The following is a 22,060-nucleotide window of genomic DNA, read 5'->3' on the forward strand; positions in this document are numbered from 1 at the left end:
ATGTACTCAAATGATGCCGAGTTTCATGCACAGTATCTTCTGCACTATCTAACAAGTAGTGACAAATGCCTGTTTATGATAGGTTTGCAACAGTGACACATTCTAGAATTCGATCTTGACACATTTTCTCTGACATATCTTAATGAAGCTTTGGGAACAGACAGAAGCTATATGAAATGAGGAGGACAGTTTGACGCTACCGGCTTTCACATTGACACACCAGTGACAGTTGAAATCCTAATCAACAGGATGGCTCTCGATGATTCCTGTGCAAGATGAAGTCACCACACGGGTGAATGAGTTTGTGTAAGTCGTCCATGTATGAAGAGGGATTACTCTGAATGAAAAAGGTGGGGGAAATTATGTGCGGGGTGCAAATGATTATGATTACAGGATGTCAAACTGGAGTGTTTGTTGTTGTTTTTTCTAGGAAAGTGGAGGTGAAATTGAAAACCCCTGGATGACATTTGCAGTCAGTTCAGACGGAGAAGCTGGAATGGATCAATACACCTCTAAACTGTCTCCTGCTGTTGATTATGGTGCGGGGATATACTTGCTGGTGATTGGTGAGTGCTGTTTTACAAATACAAGCAAGGTTTTACATTTTCTACATTAATGACAACCCTCTGAAATATAACTAGGAAGTCATGATGAGTGTCTGAAGAGTGATACAAAGTTTCAGAACCTTCTTCCAGGTTCTGTTTAAATAGGAATGATTGTCACTGGTGAAATATATCATCTGTAGGATCCACATTCTCAGATTTGATAAATGCATTTAGTTTAAATGAGAAACCAAAACATTCGCACAAAACATATCCATTTTTTCCAAGTTGTTTGATCTACATATATTTTTTATGTTACATTAGACAGCTAAATTCTGTGATTTTTATATGCAAGGGATTGGCACACTGTTATAGACACCATTAATCGTGCATCATTTCATTACAAGTTGGACCAGCTAATGACCACCACACAAGCTCAAAACCAGCTTGCTCCACAGCTATCTTCTTTAGCCAGGTATCCTGAATGTTAGCTGAACGTTACCTATGATATTAATGATTACTCGATGACGTCTTATCTCAGAATGGATTTGATGCTAAACAAGCTGCAACTCATTAGAAATCGTACCAACTAGATGCAGTTTAATTTATGAAATATCAGTAGTTGGTTTGATTTGGTAACATGACTTACTAGAAATGACCAAGCAATGGTTTTATACAATGTTCAAAAGCCTTGCAATCCAGAGTTTTAGTCATTATTTCAATCAGTCAGTATAAACCTCAAGTACAGATTGAGCACTCATTAAATTATGTAAAATAATCAATCAAGCCTCTGTCCCAGGTTGCATTCAGATTAACCAGAAGTGTTAGATTAAATCTAGATGGAGATCACGTCATTGACGCAGTATATTATGCTTTTCACCATTATTAGCAGCAATGTACAGAAATAAATGTCTTAGTCAGAGAGCCATGGAAACCAAAGTCTATTTTATACTGCAGCAAAGACAAGTTACTTCCACATAAATTCAGGTGTTTAAGTCTTCAATTTTTTAAGTACACAGATATGAATAGGACCATTTTATGCTCTTTACAACATAAACAAAAGATTCTGCAAAAGATTCTCCACAGCAGCATTCAAAAGGGTGATGAAATGGGCAACACAATTTGTATTTACTCTAATTCCATATTAGTTCGATTTTATCTAGTTTAGAGTGTTGCAATGACATTTAGCTATGTATAGCACTGCTGAAAGAGATCTGCTGAATGCCAGTAGAGACCTTTATGAATCTAGAAATATTAATTGCTCACTATGGATATGTTTTGATATTTATCTGCACTTTGATATTCATCAATGCACAAAAATGAAAACTGAACACTTTAAATATAAACTGAACACACAAAGGTATCTAAATTGGACAATATGCAATATAATTACTCCTAGTGAAAGTAGCATTTTTCAGCTTTCGGACACCGCCAGTGTGTGTTTGTGCTCCACTGAGCAGTACAAAGGAAATCACTGAGCTGATGAGCTTCTTTGTGATGTTCTCAGAGACATCTCTTCTTGACTGTGTGCAAATCTCAAAGAATGCACTAAGAAATATCAGACAAATTTACCCCATTTCTGTCTAGTTCCCAATAATGTACTGTTGTAGGAGCGCAAGTAAATGAGCAGCACTTAAAATCGTATCTTTAGAGCCTAGTTATGTAAACAGTTAACATCTCAGTAGACTAAATTAACACCAGTTTAATGCTTTCCTGCAAAGGACGCAATGCCATGTCAGGAGCTTTGTCTGATTAGAGTGAGATTAAACAAAATATAAAGCAATATTGTTCTTTTGCTTAATCACTTTTTAGCACCTCACAATAGAGACAGAGTGCAGACAAAACATGCTGTAATTATTTTTCTAATTAACAGTTGCCTGTGTACTCTGCTATCAATGCAAGAGCAGTGAAATGATATATTAGTGTCAGAATGCCACTGTTGTCATGCAACAGCTTTAAAGAATACCTGTTAGGCTTTTCTGAGAATCTGTTTTAACCCTGTAATAAGGTTAAAGTCTCTGCCTGGATTAATAGGTCTGTTTATGAACAGATGTTGACATCGTTAAATGTCATGTGTTGGTCATATTTTAATTGGAAATTTAATTAGAAAAAAGGCAAGCAAATAATTGCTGCCATAACTAACTCACCAATTTGAGGACGTGTTTCATTAGCATTATAGTGGACCACATCCTGTAAAATCATGCCTTTACTTACATTTTTGCAAAACTCCATATATACCTACATACAATTCACTGCCGTTTCCAGCTCCAATGAACACTAGCGGCTATAAAATGGCAATTACTTTTATTCCTTTTCAAACAAATTATGGGGGTAGATTTTTTTACCATTGTGCATGATTTGTAAACATTAACCATCTACATATGTATGGCTTTTTGGACATTGTAAACATGCTCGGAAGCTCACCTGGTGCATTGCACTTGCAACAAAACATTAACCTATTAGCAAATGGACATTGCCAAATTCTTGTATATCTGTTTCAGATAGAACTGCTTGTGCCACTCACTAGATATTTCACAAAATGAGCAAGAAGCAATGAAATATGATTTTTCAGAAATGCCACAGGCAAATATTTTATAAATAGTTACATAAAATGCAAAGCCTATAAACAAACATTTTAATTGTCTTTTTAAAGTGGTTTATGAAACATAAAAGTAGCAGATTATACATACAAATCATTGGAAATGGATGTGCTAGAGGATGAAAATGATTTTTTTTTTTTTTAAATGAAAGCTTTTTACAAAAAAAAAAATCTGATCTAAAATCTTCCTCTTCAGTCCCGAAAGATCATTCATGAACACTAAGTTGTGAAAACGGCTTGAAATTCTTGGATAATTTATATTCTTCTGAGTCATCCATAACTGTAGTGCTTTAAATGGACAATGAATGAATTATTTAAAGCAGTCATATGATGCCAAAAAAGTGACTTTTGACAGAACATAAATCTTTTTTTTTTTTTAAATGCAAGAACGTTGTCGAATGTCATATGCATGAACATCCCTTAAAATGCAAAGCCACAAAATTTAACCCATTTAACTGTAAAGGTTAGAGAAAATGCGCAAAATGGCCACATAAAGACAAACAAGGGCTTGAAAGTAAATTTACTTCACAGTTTAATTCAGATACTAAAACCATCTAACGCCTCCTTTTGACAAATATTCTCCAAACACATACTAATAACTAATAACATCAAAAGCACTGAGATGATGAATGAATTAACTGACATAAATGCCTTCAGAACCAAAAAAAGAACTAGGAGTTTGTGAGAATAAATAGTTAGTAATACAAGACCCTATTAAAACTCAATGATAAATCCATATAAATGATTCATACTGTACAAAGTTAAAGATTTCTCAACAAAAAAAAACTCGTTTTGTCTAATTTACTATCGCAGCAGGCCAATGCCTGAGTGACGAATGACAAAAATACTGAAAAGTTTAATTTCGGTACAACAATTAACCAGCAGCATTGACACAAATAATAATCATACAGCATAAGTCAAAATCCCGCAGATTATGTAGGCAGGTGCTGAAAAGAGTGAATAAAAATATGTGACAGCTTTACCTCATGATGCTCTTGATGGAATATAAACAAAACTCCAAAAAATAATCCATAATCCAAAACGAAACAGGAAACTCCCGATTAGATAAAGTGTAGCCTAATTACCATAACCTTGTAAAAAAAAAAAGCTGAATTCATACTGTCAAATTATAAAAAGTTGGTTTTAAAACCATAAAATGAACAACTTAAATTAATAGTACTATATAAAAATATAACTATAATTAGCAAACGGAGTCTTTCGTATGCTTGGAGTTTGTTTAGGCCTAAAGAGGCGGCTCATTCAAACCAGCGCAGATTCGGCTACATAAGGAGCTTAAAATATCATCTTGTTGTGATGTTGGGTGCCAGAATCGACATAGTTCATGCTCCAATTTGAAATTTTATCGCTTACCTGATGCCACTGCCAGACAAAAACGGACGACTGTACTAAACGCGGTAAAACGAGCGGACTGGACCGAAACCATCGTCAAAAATGCTTGCGTTTGCAGCACACACTTCTTATCAGAAAAGGTTCAATAAAGTATTGTCTCTTGTTGTTATGAGTGCGTCTAGATTTCTTATGCATCTCATGATTATGTCGTGTATGAAATAATGTCTATGTGCATGAGTGTAAAACAACAAACTGACGAATTATGCGTAATCATTTGTAATTGTATATACATTGTTGTGATTAATTTTGGCTGGAATAATGTAGCTGTAAAAATAGTTGCCTGCTGAAATTGAAATATATATACATCTTCATGACTAGATACACGATGAGTTTGTCTTTATACATGTTAGTCACTCAGCTGGAGGAAATCCAGATCAACCAAGCTTTGAGTAAAATCTGGTTTCGTCCATTAAAGTTAACCTTTTCAAATAACAATCGCGGTCCCAGACAGTGAGTGACCTTACATATGTGGGGAAAAAAAAATTCTACAGTTATTGTTAAAAAAACAAGCTAACAAACTTCATAGCTAGCGTAAGTGAAGCGGTCGGGGGGATCTTTCTGCCTCCAGCAAAGCTCCACCCACAGAAAAACATCACTATGTTTACTAACAGTTTACTAATGGGGAAGTCGTGGCCTAATGGTTAGAGAGTCGGACTTGTAATCCAAAGGTTGCGGGTTCGAGTCTCGGGCCGGCAGGGATTGTAGGTGGGGGGAGTGAATGTCCAGCGCTCTCTCCACCCTCAATACCACGACTGAGGTGCCCTTGAGCAAGGCACCGAACCCCCAACTGCTCCCCGGGCGCCGCAGCATAAATGGCTGCCCACTGCTCCGGGTGTGTGTTCACGGTGTGTGTGTGTTCACTGCTGTATGTGTGCACTTTGTATGGGATAAACACAGAGCACAAATTCTGAGTATGGGTCATCATACTTGGCCATATGTAACATCACTTTACACAATTTATTCTACTTTGGCTGGATGAAAGTAATGTTATATCATATACAGTACAGGTGAAGATACAATGTTACAAGTCTCTAAAATCATCAATGAAACACAATCTTGCTATTTAGTTTATTGATCAGGAAATAGATTTGTACTTTTATACCATTTATATTTTCTAGCCATTCTGTCCATCCTGGGCAATGCAGCCGTCCTGATAACAGCTGCCTGGCGTCACAGCGTTCTCAAAGCTCCTGAGCTCCTCACAGTCAATCTGGCTGTGACTGACATTGGTATGGCTCTCAGCATGTACCCGCTCTCTATCGCCTCTGCCCTCAACCACGCCTGGATTGGAGGTGACCCTTCCTGCCTGTACTATGGCCTGATGGGTATGATCTTCAGCGTGGCCAGCATCATGACCCTGGCCGTCATGGGTTTAGTGAGATATCTGGTGACAGGAAACCCTCCAAAATCAGGTGCTGTGCTAAATCCATTAAGGCCTAAATGACATTTAAAAACAGCATTTGAAAATGTAAAACCATTCATTACTTTATTGATTCAGCATTTAATTTAATTTCATTGTTGTTGCATCTAAGAACATTGAGTTTTGGGACACATTTAATGAACATTTAATGTTTAATGAAACATAGGCCTACTATTTTCTTGGAAATGTTCAATGTAGCCAAGATTTTAAAGTTTGAGTCCATACTGCTTGACTTTCAAAACTAAGCCCAGATTAATAAATATTCACTGTAAAACGTGTAGCAACTAGCCCAAGTCTTTACTACAAAATGTATAATTTTACACAGAAAATTTCTAAAAATAAAAAATAAAAAAAACACATAAATGTAAATGACAATGTAATCACAGTTATACAATCAAAATCAGAATAGAGAGAGGAAACATCTTTGTCTTTTTGAATGTTTATCTAGTTTCATGAAGAAAACAGAACTATCACAAATGGCAGGAAGCCACAAATTTGCCACCACAAATGCCAGGACTCACAGAATTGAAATGGTGCCATTATGTGCTATGCAATTATGATAAATTAAAGTTTTCAATGGTTGCAGATAAAAGAAAAATAGTCAAAGATTTAGAGCTATCTACAACAAGAAACAGTCTTTTCTTCTGTATTGTGATGTTCATTGAAGTGAAACAGATTATTGAAAAAGGAAAAAATGTAAGATGGAGACTTGGTTCTGTCCATCAGCTGCTGATTGGATGGAAACAGATGTATACGCTCTTGCAGTAAACAGTAATTTTCAATAGGTATTTACATGTATTCAAATTGACAATAGACTGTATAAATAGGCTACTTGCATCAAATTCTGTCCTTCTCAATATTTTGTGCATTTACAGTGCAACACATGCTCAGCCAACAGAATGGCCCATTGTAGGGGTGGTTGAGAAAATATTGCATGATTCATCATCCAGAATGAGCTTTTGAAATGTTCTAAAGTACCTGTATGTAGACTCTTAGATATTTTTAATTGGTCATTAATTTGTACTCAAACCATAACTACTTATTTGCTATCGAAACACAAGGAATATCTATCCTTGAAATCTTTAATGACGCATGAAAAGGTCAATGAAGAATATAGACAAGCATAATGATGGTTCATTTGAAATTTGAGGGATCTATTTAAACCCAGTTGTTTTCCAATTAGACAGTTTCTCATGGCTGTTTCTCTCGTGGCTCTGTTTTTCTTTTCATTTACAAATTACCAACCTGTTAATTGCCTTCACATTGCCTCTCCATTTACAAAGAAACTCTAAATGAGGAAAAATATGTTACTGGCAGTGGGATTTACTTGAGGAATCTTCAGTTGTCTTTCTTGGCATGGCTAAACTCTATTTCTAGACTTCTACATGTTTGATAAAAACTCTAAAGAATGAGCTTTCCCCAATGAAGAACAGTATCAATTAACTTTTTCTTATATCTCTGTTCCAGGTAGCAAGTTCCAAAGAAAAACTATCAGTATATTGATCGGTGTGATCTGGCTGTATTCACTTCTCTGGGCAGTGTTTCCTCTTCTGGGATGGGGAGGATATGGGCCGGAACCCTTCGGTTTGGCCTGCTCTGTGGACTGGGCCGGGTACCATCACTCCTTAAATGGCTCTTCGTTCATTATGGCTTTGGCCATCCTGTGCACCTTGATCCCATGTGCGGTCATCCTGTTCTCCTACACTGGCATCGCCTGGAAGCTCCACAAGGCCTATCAGTCCATCCAGAGCAATGATAACCTCCCCAACTCTGGGGCCGTTGAGAGGAAAGTCACCCTGGTAAGGGATTTCCGAAATTGCACTTTACACAATGTACTGTACAAGCTTTTATAAGACCACTGTAAAATAAAGTCAAGTTTGCAACGATATAAGTTATCATTCATCTCCACAGCACAAATGGTAAATGGTGTGGGACAACACCATTTGATTGCATTCTTTCTTTAAAAATGTATTTAAAAGTATGTACACTAAAATTACAGCTATAGGTTTTTTTATTATTTCTTTTAAAGGACAAGTTTGATGATTCTCAACCAGCTTTGTATTATTACAGTGTCGTGGTATATGCAAATAGTTGTATTTTTTCTCCAGGTAACATGAAGAAAAACAAAACAAAGCTGGTTGAAAATCAGCAAACTTGCCTTTTAAGTTTTTAACAACATGCAGGGTCACAGTACGTGCAAACCCTGGAGCGTTCACACATCTGCAGGAAGCTTAACAGTTTTTCCTGCTACAGTGTCAGACACTGATTCACACCCCAGCTCCACCTTCTGTCCACAACAGTTTTTATTTATTTATTTATTTTTTATTTTTGGCTCAGTTGATTTTAGATCTAATATTTTAAACCTAAAACAACTGTTTTTTTTCTGTTCGGATCCCAGATTTTAGAAGTGAGTGAAATGGGTGAAGGTCAAGCTCCATCCAGTCCTTAAAGGTCACTAATGGATGTAAAGGATTTCCAAGAAATAGCCTTGTCATTTTCCAGACATTTGCATCTAAAGCTTAATAGTTTACTTTCGGGTCTTTTCCCTCTGGAGCTAAGATCAAAATGGTAATCAGGTATTTCTGCAATCTTTTCACAGAATCTGAATATTAAGCACAGCCTATGTTGTTCATAAGCCTTAATTATTAAATGGTTCATGTGGAGCCATCACTTTAAATTAATGTATTAGTGCCCTTTTACCCCAGACTACAACAGCAGTAGCATGTCCAACATGAATCACTTGTAAAGGAATAGTTCACCCCAAAATTAACATTTTCTAAAAACGTACTCACCCTCAGGCCATCTAAAGCCCAAAACACACCGCACAATTTTAGCAATCCTATAAGATCACTGCATGTCACACTGTGTGACATGGATCAAATAAACCACGACGTGTGTGTAGACTGTACGATGATGACACCCGATACGATGCACGTTTGTATGGAAAAATAAAACGTCATCAGCATGCGCTAGCCTATGGTGGTAAACATAAAGTGCAGTGTGTTTAGGGCTTAAGATGTAGATGAGTTTGTTTCGTCATCATAACAGCTTTTAAGAAATGAAGCATTATGTCACTTGCTCACCAGTGGATCCTCTGCAGTGAATGGGTGCCGTCAGAATGAGAATTTAAACTGCTGATAAAAACATCACAATAATCCACAAGTAATCCACACAACAGCAATACTGTGGATAGAGGACGCACATTTTACAAGTTTGAAGTCACTTCACAAGACATTAATTGATGGACTGGAGTGGTGTGGATTATTTGTGGATTACTGTGATGTTTTTATCAGCTGTTTGGTCTTTCATTTTGACGGCACCCATTTTCATTCTGTTCAGATGAAGAAATAAACTCATCTACATCTTAGATGCAAATTTTTACGCAAATGTTTACTTTTGGGTGGAATATTCCTTTAACTGCTTTCTGCTTTCTGTTTTTTTTGTGTGTGTATTTCAGATGGGCATCCTGATCAGTGCCGGCTTTATTGTATCCTGGGCGCCCTATGTGTTCATCAGTCTCTGGACCATATTCCACTCTGATGGTAAAGACAGTGTGGCGCCCATTGTCAGCTTGCTACCCTGCCTCTTTGCAAAATGCTCAACTGTGTACAACCCCTTAGTCTACTATGTTTTCCGCAAATCTTTTCGCAGAGAGCTACGGCAAATCCGGATGTATTGTTGCTGGGATGCTGTGAGCAAAATTACACTCTGTATAGGAGCTGAGAGCTCAGAGGAAACTAGCAGGGCACAATAGACAGCAGAAGAGTGAACACACACTAAATAAAAAGAAAAAGGTTGCCGGATGGTTTGCATTATGGAAACGCTTGGACTCCGTGTGCTATAACATTTTCAAGAGCATCAAGTCTGTGTCTGCAGCCCAAAATAGTGCACTACTGCATGAACATGGGATATGGAATGAAGTAATTAGCAGAGGAAACTTTTGGAAACATTTAATAAAGATTCATCTTTTGATGCCAGTGAAACAAGTAGCAGGTAAATGCTGCCGGTTTGAACAACATCTTATTCTCCTTTTACCTTATCTTTCACTGCTGCCTAACCTTTTGGCTTTCGGCAGATTATTGTGAAATCAGAGCTATTGTAATCTTTATAAAAGATAAAATGCTTTATAAGAAGATAGAATGGTTGTTTTTTGGCAAAACTTTGAAAACTGAAAAAGTGCTTTCAGTTTTCCATTGAACCTTGTTTTCATTAAAATCCTTTTTCACACTGTCTGTTTCTTTTATTTTCCTCCTGCGTTCTTTATTCTACACTAATTGTTGTGAATCTTTCTTTAATAGTATTACTTATGCACATGTAATGCTTCCAAAGCTGTAATTACTGGTGTAAGGATGCTGATCATCAGGTGCGGTACACAGATTGAAAGAAGAATCCTGTTAATGGCTGTTAATGCATGACTCCTTCAAGACAAACACCCCATTGAGACTCTGATAAAAAAAAAAAAGTCATGCTCACTATGTCAAGCTAGGGCTCAGATGCTAAACTTGTTGTTGGACGGAATTCTTCAAAAACTAATAAAGCTGCATTAGGTGTTCCTTCAGATATGATCACTTTTAATACAGGCTTGGAAACATTTAATAATTTCATTCTTTGTGCTACTTTGCAAATGCCTTTTATGCATATGTTATTGTTTTAGTCCCACACAATCACAAATATTTAAAATAAAAAAATAAAAAAAGATTAAATATTTAAAAAAAATTGGTCGTTGGCTCTTCCCCAACCATAACTTTTTACACTGCAGAGTAACTCTGTGGGATTTCTGAGTTGTCAGCAGGAGTGTCTTATTGAATTAGGGAGCAGAAGTGAAGAGGGCTGACCAGGACACATAGGACACACATCCCAGCAGCTTTCCATTCCAATCCTTACTTTACTATCATCAGAGAAGCACAAATGGACACTCTGAGAAGTGCACTCTGGATGTAGGTTAATGTCTGGACATATAATTTTGCTCAGTTTCCTCAAGTGTCTCTTATGGCATGGTGTGTCAAAGCAATACTTGGCTTGAAATCTTGGACTGGAATGCTGCATTTCTTGGCTAAGGAACAAACTGTGATGTCATCAGTAAGCAACTTTCACTGCCAAAACTTCATTTCAAATATATGGCTGTCATCAGTAATTCAAATGTTGCTCCAAACCTGTTTTTGCTTTCCCTGTTTGTCTATGTATAAAACCCTAAATGTTTCATGACAAAGACAAAATTAATCTTATATTAATATTTAATACTTAATATTAATCATTTTACATTCTTTTCTTCCACTGTTAGCCAGCACCCATCAAAAGAGAAATGTGAACATTTCACACATCCTCTGCCCTTTATGGAGAGCTCAATATACAGAAGAGAGCTGCATCTTCTACAGATTAAAGTTCAAAGAGAACAGAAAGACAGGCCTCCTCCAGAAACCACACTGACGATGAGCATCAGACTGTGTGTCATTTCTCTGAAACTAGCATCACCAATCAGAATTGCAGGAATAATTGTTTCGACCCACTTCGTAAAAACTTCGACCCACATCAGCCATTGGTTGAGCCATCTATCCCGAGTGCAACAATTACAGCACATGTTCCCATTCACATTGTATACAGTGATAAATACAGCATAGCCAATTTGCATTGGCAATAATGCTAATAACGTTCATCTGAGCCCTGTGAAACTTTCAGATCTTTAAAACACTTTCTTAGAGGTAAGGGTGACAGATCCATGATCTAATAGGATTTCCCAGAGAGCTTCATCACAAGGAAAGACACTAGCCATTGAGCGCTTCAGTAGTTTACTCCTGATCTGATTACTCAAACCACAGCTGGAACCAAACTGAAACATTAAAGGGTTAGTTCACCCAAAAATGAAAATTCTGTCAATAATTACTAACCCTCATGTTAGTAAGGGTTAGTACTGAAGCACTCAATGGCTAGTGTCTTTCCTTGTGATGAAGCTCTCTGGGAAATCCTATTAGATCGTGGATCTGTCACCCTTACCTCTAAGAAAGTGTTTTAAAGATCTGAAAGTTTCACAGGGCTCAGATGAACGTTATTAGCATTATTGCCAATGCAAATTGGCTATGCTGTATTTATCACTGTATACAATGTGAATGGGAACATGTGCTGTAATTGTTGCACTCGGGATAGATGGCTCAACCAATGGCTGATGTGGGTCGAAGTTTTTACGAAGTGGGTCGAAACAATTATTCCTGCAATTCTGATTGGTGATGCTAGTTTCAGAGAAATGACACACAGTCTGATGCTCATCGTCAGTGTGGTTTCTGGAGGAGGCCTGTCTTTCTGTTCTCTTTGAACTTTAATCTGTAGAAGATGCAGCTCTCTTCTGTATATTGAGCTCTCCATAAAGGGCAGAGGATGTGTGAAATGTTCACATTTCTCTTTTGACGAGTGCTGGCTAACAGTGGAAGAAAAGAATGTAAAATGATTAATATGACTCATGCAAGCAAGCCATGTTCTTGGATCTACATATTTTGTATTTGTCATGAAACATTTGGGGTTTTATACATAGACAAACAGGGAAAGCAAAAACAGGTTTGGAACAACATTTGAATTACTGATGACAGTCATATATTTGAAATGAAGTTTTGGCAGTGAAAGTTGCTTACTGATGACATCACAGTTTGTTCCTTAGCCAAGAAATGCAGCGTTCCAGTCCAAGACTTCAAGCCAAGTATTGCTTTGACACACCATGCCATAAGAGACACTTGAGGAAACTGAGCAAAATTATATGTCCAGACATTAACCTACATCCAGAGTGCACTTCTCAGAGTGTCCATTTGTGCTTCTCTGATGATAGTAAAGTAAGGATTGGAATGGAAAGCTGCTGGGATGTGTGTCCTATGTGTCCTGGTCAGCCCTCTTCACTTTGATCTGCTCCCTAATTCAATAAGACACTCCTGCCGACAACTCAGAAATCCCACAGATTTACTCTGCAGTGGTGTTTTAAAAAGTTATGGTAGGGGAAGAGCCAACGACCAATTTTTAAAAAATATTTAATCTTTTTTTATTTTAAATATTTGTGATTGTGTGGGACTAAAAAAATAACATATGCATAAAAGGCATTTGCAAAGTAGCACAAATAATGAAATTATTAAATGTTTCCAAGCCTGTATTAAAAGTGATCATATCTGAAGGAACACCTAATGCAGCTTTGTTAGTTTTATTAGTTATATATATATATATATATGATTCTGTATATATTGTTGTTTTATTTTAAGATACAATAAAAAATATATATATTTTAAGAAAAAAATATTGCTATGGTTTGTTTACAATGTATTATTTTAATTAAAATCTATCTATCTATCTATCCTAACGCAGAACTTAAGTGTGGTCCAGTCATCATGAAGCCCCTCCTTTTGAGGACTTTAGTGAAGCGGACCCTTGTAGAGATGTTGTATCAGTCGCTGGATTGAGGGCGTCCAAGTGCGCACCAGTAACCTCTCATGTCGAGTTCTTCTGTTTTATTCGTTATTGAGCAAAAACAGCGGCATCGCTTCATTTTCTCGGTATATTGTTGAGTTGGGGGCTTTATGTAATCGTGTTCTTTATCTTTTCTGGACATCAGATGTTTCTGACACCTGGCAGCAGTGTGGATCGTCTATAGCTTCTTGTTCCAGTGTAATTGCATATGTTTTCTTTAACTTTTTCCAAGTCGCACGGATCCATGTCGAGCGCGTTTCTTTCTGAGAATTAACATCTCGTCCGTTTAAGAGCACATCTCTCTTGTCCACATGGATATTTATTCCTCTAAACTATCACCCGCTGTGGATTATGGAGTTGGTGCGTTCCTGTTGCTCATTGGTAAGATTGCGTTACTGGATGTCCAACTTTTTTGGTTACCGTTTCTGGCGCGTAATAATGAGTCTGTTTCCAAACGGACTAATGAACTTCTTACCTAATGACTCAAAAGCTGTTTTTATTCTGAAAACGCAGCATTTTATAGAGAAGATAAAAACGATCATGCTTTGGTACTTGTTTAGGAGAATCAGGGGCTATTAATTTACACCTACAAAACGATTTTTTTATGGGTTAAATCAGGTAGAACTAGTTCTTTAAGGCAATATTTGCAGGTTACCACTTTTTACAGTATAGACCTCCAAAATCATAATTTTGGGGTATAGGCCTACAAGTAAAACAAACAAACCACCAAAAAACAACAACGTGATATTTTTGTATGTGAAATTTACTTGCAACAATAGACTTAAATCCTGGAGTAAAAAGTTTGCATTCTCTCATTCTCTTCCATCGTTTGTTGATAAGAACAAACAAGAAATCCAGTAGTTTCCCTCCAATAACTGATATAAATCAATTATTTGTTTCAGTCACTATTTTAATAATTCTAGAGAGAGTCAAGTTGTCTTACTGTTTGTATTTAATGGCAGTTTCCATTGTGACAACATGCTCACTATACACTCACCGGCCACTTTATTAGGTACACCTGTAACACAAATTTCTAATCAGCCAATCACATGGCAGCAACTCAATGCATTTAGGCATCTAGATGTGGTGAAGACGACTTGCTGAAGTTCAAACCGAGCATCAGAATGGGGAAGAAAAGGGATTTAAGTGACTTTGAACGTGGAATAGTTTTTGGTGCCAGACGGGCTGGTCTGAGTATTTCATAAACTGCTGATCTACTGGGATTTTCACGCACAACCATCTCTAGGGTTTACAGAGAATGGTCCAAAAAAGAGAAAATATCCAGTGAGCGGCAGTTGTGTGGACGAAAATGCCTTGTTGATGTCAGAAGTCAGAGGAGAATGGGCAGACTGGTTAGAGATGATAGAAAGGCAACAGTAACTCAAATAACCACTCGTTACAACCAAGGTATGCAGAAAACCATCTCTGAACGCACAACACGTCGAACCCTGAAGCAGATGGGCTACAGCAGCAGAAGACCACACCGGGTGCTGCTCCTGTCAGCTAAGAACAGGAAACGGAGGCTACAATTCACACAGGCTCACCAAAATTGGACAATAGAAGATTGGAAAAACGTTGCCTCTGATGAGTCTCGATTTCTGCTGCCACATTCAGATGGTAGGATCAGAATTTGGTGTAAAGAACATGAAAGCATGGATCCATCCTGCCTTGTCTCAACGGATCAGGCTGGTGGTGGTGGTGTAATGGTGTGGGGGATATTTTCTTCGCACACTTTGGGCCCCTTAGTACCAATTGAGCATCGTTTAAACGCCACAGCCCACCTGAGTATTGTTGCTGACCATGTCCATCCCTTTATGACTATAGTGTACCCATCTTCTGATGGCTACTTCCAGCAGGATAATGCACCATGTCACAAAGCTCAAATCATCTCAGACTGGTTTCTTGAACATGACAATGAGTTCACTTTACTCAAATGGCCTCCACAGTCACCAGATCTCAATCCAATAGAGCACCTTTGGGATGTGGTGGAACGAGAGATTCGCATCATGGATGTGCAGCCGACAAATCTGCAGCAACTGCGTGATGCTATCATGTCAATATGGACCAAAATCTTATCAATCTTATCTTATCCCTTATCAAAGTGCTTTCACACTGATGTTGCTTTTCATTCGGTTGCTTTGACAAATGGCCTTTGCAATTTGAGACGTTTAATCTCCTCAATACATTCCACTTTAAACTGCAGGTGCTTGATAAACCCTTGATGCAGTTGGCAGGGGGGGCATTGAACCTATTTAGAAGATGAGGATAATTGGGTAAAGCTGATGGCATATGACTTATACACAGTTTACCCTTAAGGCTGTGCTGAATGAAGCAGCTCTGTTCCCTATAGAATTTTTGTTCCTTGCACAGTAAGATGTTGTTAATTTTAGTGGAGCAGATGTAGGTACTGTTGCACGTATAGAGACAAATTCCTCAGTTTTCTGCTGCAGGGAGATCCTATAGACTCACATGTAATGCTTTCAATCGTATGATTACAGATGGCTTTTATTAAATGTAATCCACATATATCCAGCAGTCAACAATGAAGAATAAAGGATTTCACTGGCACAGCACAGATCAAACATGACAACGTTGGGTCATACAGTATGTGGGGTTGGAACTGAACCAACCTAAACCTTGCTTGGGACTTATTGGAAATTGCTCATGAGTTTGTACAGGATGTGGGTTTTACATTCAAGTTAGAACATCAGTCAGTACTGTATAATACAGTAATAGATTTTTATTTATTTATTATTTTTATTTAAATAAGCATAAAAATACTACTAATTTACAAATAGTTAATCTTTTTAAATGTAGACAGAAATTAAAATTAGATTTGTATCACATTAGAGTAATATCAGTGAATTAGTGAGTACACAATGCAAAAAAAATAAAAAAAAATTATATATATATATATATATATATATATATATATATATATTTTTTTTTTTTTTTTTTTTTTTTTTTTTTTTTTTTATTATATAAGAATAAAATTGCATTAGGAATAGCCATTATGTAAAACATAGTGTGGTTATGTGACATTCACCCCATTAGACCTTCATTGATTGTCATGAAAAACATGTTCTAAATTGTCCTTTACGCTTCAACTGTAGTGTGATGCTAGTAACTAGGTCATGGGTTCAATGATGCTAGGTCATGGGTTCAATTCCTGAATGCATGAAGTGGTATATATGTCTTGAATGCATTATAATTGCTTTTAGATAAAACTCCTGCCAAATTCATACAGTAAATGTAAGTCTCAAAGTTATTATATACTGCTAAAAATACAGTCTAAAGCTCCAGTTTGGTTATGAATTGACCAGTGTAAACTGGTGATAAAGCATCTCAACAGCTCTGTGTGAAACTACACATGGCTGAAGGGCAAAACAAGAAGGTCATAGAGGAGACAAGATGACACAGGTTACAGAGATAAAAGCGAGGCTGAGACACAAAGTAAGGACACAAGAGACTGTTTGAAAATGGGGTTACATAAGAATTTGTCTTTGGGATTTGATCCCAACATTTTCTCCGAACAGAACGCTATATAATACGATCTGTAGATTAAAAGGAGACTAGCAATGCCAAGAACATGGGATATGGACAGATAAAATGAACCTTGAATGCAATGCATGTCACTTTGGATAAAAGCATCGACCAAATGCATAAGATAAATGCAGTGCACAAATATGGATTAATATAAAACATTTTAAAATCAAAATAAAATGCATATATAGGTATAATACAGCATCTTGCATTTTCTCAGTAAGTATATGGAAGAAAGTGTAAGTGATAGAGATGGATATCAGTCAGTCAGTCATTATCACAAAAACAAAACACAGGATGTCATGTTTTCTGTCAAAATAAATGAATGGAGATTACATTTTAATGTAATACCTGGATTAAATTAAATTATTTAAATATGTGAGAATAAAGAGATAAGGCATGACAAGACAAGCTGGAATGCTTGACAAAATATTTGAGCATATAGTGCAGCAGCAGACCAATTAGAATCGAGAGTTACTGATGGAATTAGTGTTATACAAATCGGGATAGTTATTAGCTACAATATGCACATGCATTATCGTTCAAAAGTGTAGGGTCAGTAATCGTTTTTTTTTTTATTATTACCATTTACCACTTATAGTACACTTGAGTGTGCTAGTGTATGAAGGATGGGTTCCAGTGTACTGCAAGTGGTAACTAAATGCATTTTTTAAATACAGAGATACTATGTTAAAAGCACATTTTAGTTCATATTCATGTTGTCTCAAAATAGCACAGTTGAGTACACTTAGATGATCTTAAGTTTATCTTAAGAGGTACTAGAGAATTATATTCAGTATATATTAAGTACAAAATTAGCGTGTGAAAATAGAGCACTTTAAGTACATTAAGGAAGAGCACTTTTTCATCTGGGTATGTATTTCTTCTTTTTGTCTTTCACATTCAGCAATTCTTTCCATTGTGGGGAATTTGATGGTTCTTCTGATGGCATACAAGCGACCAAACCACATGAAGCCCCCTGAGTATCTGAGTGTGAATCTTGCTGTGACAGATCTGGGAGCAGCCGTCACCATGTACCCACTGGCTGTAGCCTCAGCGTGGAACCACCATTGGATAGGAGGAAACGTCACATGTGTGTATTACGGCCTGATGGGATTTTTCTTTGGAGCAGCTAGCATGATGACCCTGACAATTATGGCTATTGTACGATTCATTGTGTCTTTAACACTCCAGTCACCCAGTAAGTTCCCCTGGGCTCTATCCTTGGACCTACATTTTATTCTAACTCCTGCATGGATGTCTAATGAGTGGTACAACCTCAGAGCTCCTGGGAGTTCAATTATCTTTTCTTACCATGTCAAAGTTGTGTTGAGAATGACAATGATGTACATTTCAGAGGTATAGACATTTGTCTGATGCATGTTATCTGCTAGAAAAAAACAAAAATCCAGTTAAAACAGTTTTAATAGTATAGCCACAATATGTTAAGAATATGGATGTTAATGATTTTGATAATGAATATGATAATGTGAAAAATCACATACTTACCTAAAAACAACTTTAAAAAGGGTGATTTTAACAGCTTTGAACCTTTTTTTTTTTTTTAAGTCAGGTACTTTTATAAAATGATGAGCTTCACATTTCTGCTCTAATTGTAATCAGTTTTGTGGTAACCAATATTATGCCACAAATGCTGTTGATTGAGCTAAACTTGTACTAAACTCAGAATATTCATTTGACCATACTTTTCAAATGGCATTGATATCGCCGAGACCCCAAACAGAACATTATCAATTTATTAAATGTACATAATACCAGTGTTGGGGGTAACGCATTACAATTAACGCGAGTTATGTAATAATATTACTTTTTTCAAGTAACTAGTAAAGTAACTCATTACTTTTTAATTTACAAGAAAATATCCGAGTTACTTTTTCAACTATGCTTCTCCACGGCCTCCAGCTCCAGCTGCACCGAATGCAGCTCGAATGTGTCCTCGCCTGCACTCAAAGGTAGACACAAATCCGCCATTTGAGCAAGTAAAAGTGAAACAATGGTAATGTGTGTGAACAGAGTATTAGCACTGTAAACCAGATTAGCGGCAGATGCTAACGGCTATAAGCTAATAGCAGAAATCAAAAAATAAAACTAGTGATAACAAGGCGCTCTGATTGGTTTTGTTTTAGAATGCTATAGGGGATATATTCAACAACAATCTAGAAACCATATAGCATTGCCTAACAACCAACTGGAACACTTTAGCAACACAGTGGCTAATTTTGCATGAGCAATGAAACAATCTATTATTCATGTTTGCATTTAGTGCCAGATGTCAGATTCAGTTTATTTGTGCATCTGTAATCTGGAAAAGCACACATTCTGCAGTTTTCTGGGAAAAGACCACCTACATTGTTACAGAGGAAGTTGTAGGGTTTTGAAATGACTCCACAAAGATAAATATATCTGTAATATAATTATCTGAGTATCTATCAATATAAATAATATATAAATAAATAAATACATAAAATAACAAGGAAAAACAAATATTCTTAATATATCAAATAAAGGTTCTTTTAAAATAAAATAATTTGTTGTGGATCATCTGACCAAATGTGATCATTTAGTCTATATAATATGTTAAATTATTTATTTAACATCTTTATTTTATACTTTTGTTTGTTTAACATTGTAGCCAACCCACATGGGCCCATTTATTTGCTCCATTACTGGAAACAAGCACAAAATACGGCACTTCATAAGCAAGTTGCACAGTTTGACAGCCACTATAGCAGCAGGTGGTCACGATAAAAAAAGCAGCTCATAAATAAGATAGGTGAAAATGGTCATACAAAACTAGATAATTTTTTTATTATTCTTACAGGAAGACAATAAAATGCTAAATATAAAATAAAAAATAAAAGGGCAACATATAAAAACTGCGTTAGCTTTCAGATACCCTTTATTTCAACTTTGTCTGTTTTTTTTCATAGAAGAGAAAATCAGCAAAAGGAACGCAAAGATCCTTGTGGCGACCACATGGCTATATGCACTGCTCTGGGCTATTTTTCCTTTAATTGGTTGGGGAAAATATGGCCCGGAGCCCTTTGGCCTGTCCTGCACTCTGGCCTGGAGAGACATAAAGGAACAGAGCCAGTCTTTTGTCATCGCCATCTTCTTCATGAACCTCATCCTCCCAGCCATCGTCATCATCTCGTGCTACTCTGCTATTGCTCTGAAACTATACATTACCTACAAGTCTATGGACGACAGCAACCACATCCCCAACATGGTAAAGATGCAGCGGCGGCTCATGGTGGTGAGTCTGTTTGATTTACTGTTCACACCAGCTACACTGCTATTATGAAATAAGATCTGTACATTATGTGCTTACCTGAACGTGATCTGAAACTCAAGAGCATCAGAGGCTTTCTAGCTGAACCTTTTTTCCTCAATAACTCGTACAAGGTGTACGAAACAGCAAGACAGATGCAATTATTAGAGTAAATATGTTTAGGTCACAGTGGCCAGGCATCAATTTGACCATTTTTTAAATATAAAAAAAAAAACACATTTGCATATTAAATATATGATGTTTTATTAACAAAGTTCGGGAGGAGCACGTCAGATACTTAGCCTAATTAAACACAAGTGGTACGCAATCAAGTCAATCAACTCACGGACATAAATACAGCTGACATACCTCCACTCATTTGACGGTCTATCAGCATCCCTCCACCACCCCTTCTCCACCAATATCACTAAGTTCTCACCATACCACGGGGGGATACTCTGGGTTCGGGCCATTCCCGAGCTCAGAGCCCTTCCCCAGGACAGCACGCCAACTACGTATTACCATACTCGCCAAATACGCATTACGTAACTCGTGCTAAATATATGTAAGTGTGAACTCGTGAATTAATCTTGATGTTTTGTGGAACACAAAACAGGGTTTTGTGCATGCATTCAAACTTCCTGCCTTAAGATGTGTGGCATACATCACAAAAAGCTGATTAAATCAGTTCAGCTATTTAAATTATGCAAAACATCAGAACACTGAAAAAACAATTTGAAAATGAAGAGAAGAATCCGAATCTAGAGAATCCAAATCATCACTTCCAGGGAATCTGGCATAAAGGAGGAAGCAAAAATGGAAGTTGAGGGAGTTTTGGGAAGAACTGGTCAATCACCTGAGCAAATTATTTAAAATCACATGATTTGCTGAGGCACATGACTGTTTTAATGCACATGAATTTACGTGTTTCCAATGCTAGTTGCCAAAGCAGCATTTCTCATTTTCATTTAAAGTTGATGTACTAAAATAACTAAAGCTCCAAAATAAGAGACATGAAAACATGAACATGAAACAGAACCCAAAACAGACCTTGCACCTGTTAACTGGTTAACAGTAAGTTCCCTTACTCTGTGATCTAATGGGGCATTTCATGTAGTTTTACAGTAAAATATTGTTAGTCCAATATTTGTTTCTTCATGGGAACAGATTTGGAGAAATGTAGCATTACTTCACTTGCTCACCAATGGATCTTCTGCAATGAATGGGTGCCGTCAGAATAAGAGTCCAAACAGCTGATAAAAAACATCACATTAATCTACAAGTAATCCACATGCCTCCAGTCCATCAATTAACATCTTCTGTAGCAAAAAAAGCTGCTTATTGTTTTACATGTGTATAAAACATATACCAAACATCAGCTGCCCCCAAAACAGATCTGAACTTGTTATTCTTTGCTTTTACAGATCGCTGTGTTGATCAGCATTGGGTTTGTCGGCTGCTGGGCGCCGTATGGCATCGTCAGCCTGTGGTCCGTCTACCGGCCCGCTGACTCAATCCCTCCTGAGGTCAGCATGCTACCTTGTCTGTTTGCCAAGTCGTCCACTGTATACAACCCGTTCATCTACTATATCTTCAGCAAGACCTTTAAACAAGAAGTCAATCATTTGGGCCGCCTCTGTGGGAGATCCAACATCTGCCGTACCTCTGATGCCAAAAATGGCCCGGAGAATACCATCTACCTAGTGTGCGATGAAAACAAGTCCAAAGCTGGAGCAGAGGAACAATCAATAGAGAAGAGCAGGGAGAATGAGACTCAACTGATCAACAGGACCTGTGATTTGCACTCCTATGAGTGA

The 22,060-nt window shown here is 37.1% G+C and overlaps 2 protein-coding genes across 2 annotated transcripts; both read left to right on the plus strand.

Moving 5' to 3' along the window:
• Positions 1–496: 496 nt before the first annotated feature.
• Positions 497–9,725, plus strand: LOC306880398 (opsin-5-like; the record flags this gene model as incomplete). Its single annotated transcript, XM_079433887.1, has 4 exons — positions 497–566; positions 5,670–5,963; positions 7,439–7,770; positions 9,429–9,725. The coding sequence occupies 4 exons, from the start codon at positions 497–499 to the stop codon at positions 9,723–9,725; spliced, it is 993 nt and encodes a 330-aa protein (XP_079290013.1).
• A 3,994-nt stretch (positions 9,726–13,719) lies between these two features.
• LOC306880399 (opsin-5-like) lies at positions 13,720–22,060 on the plus strand (the record flags this gene model as incomplete). The annotated part of the gene is made up of 4 exons (XM_079433888.1): positions 13,720–13,789; positions 17,859–18,152; positions 19,903–20,228; positions 21,668–22,060. The coding sequence occupies 4 exons, from the start codon at positions 13,720–13,722 to the stop codon at positions 22,058–22,060; spliced, it is 1,083 nt and encodes a 360-aa protein (XP_079290014.1).

Source organism: Barbus barbus, assembly GCF_936440315.1.
Source record: "Barbus barbus genome assembly, chromosome: 14".
Taxonomy (NCBI): Eukaryota; Metazoa; Chordata; class Actinopteri; order Cypriniformes; family Cyprinidae; genus Barbus; species Barbus barbus.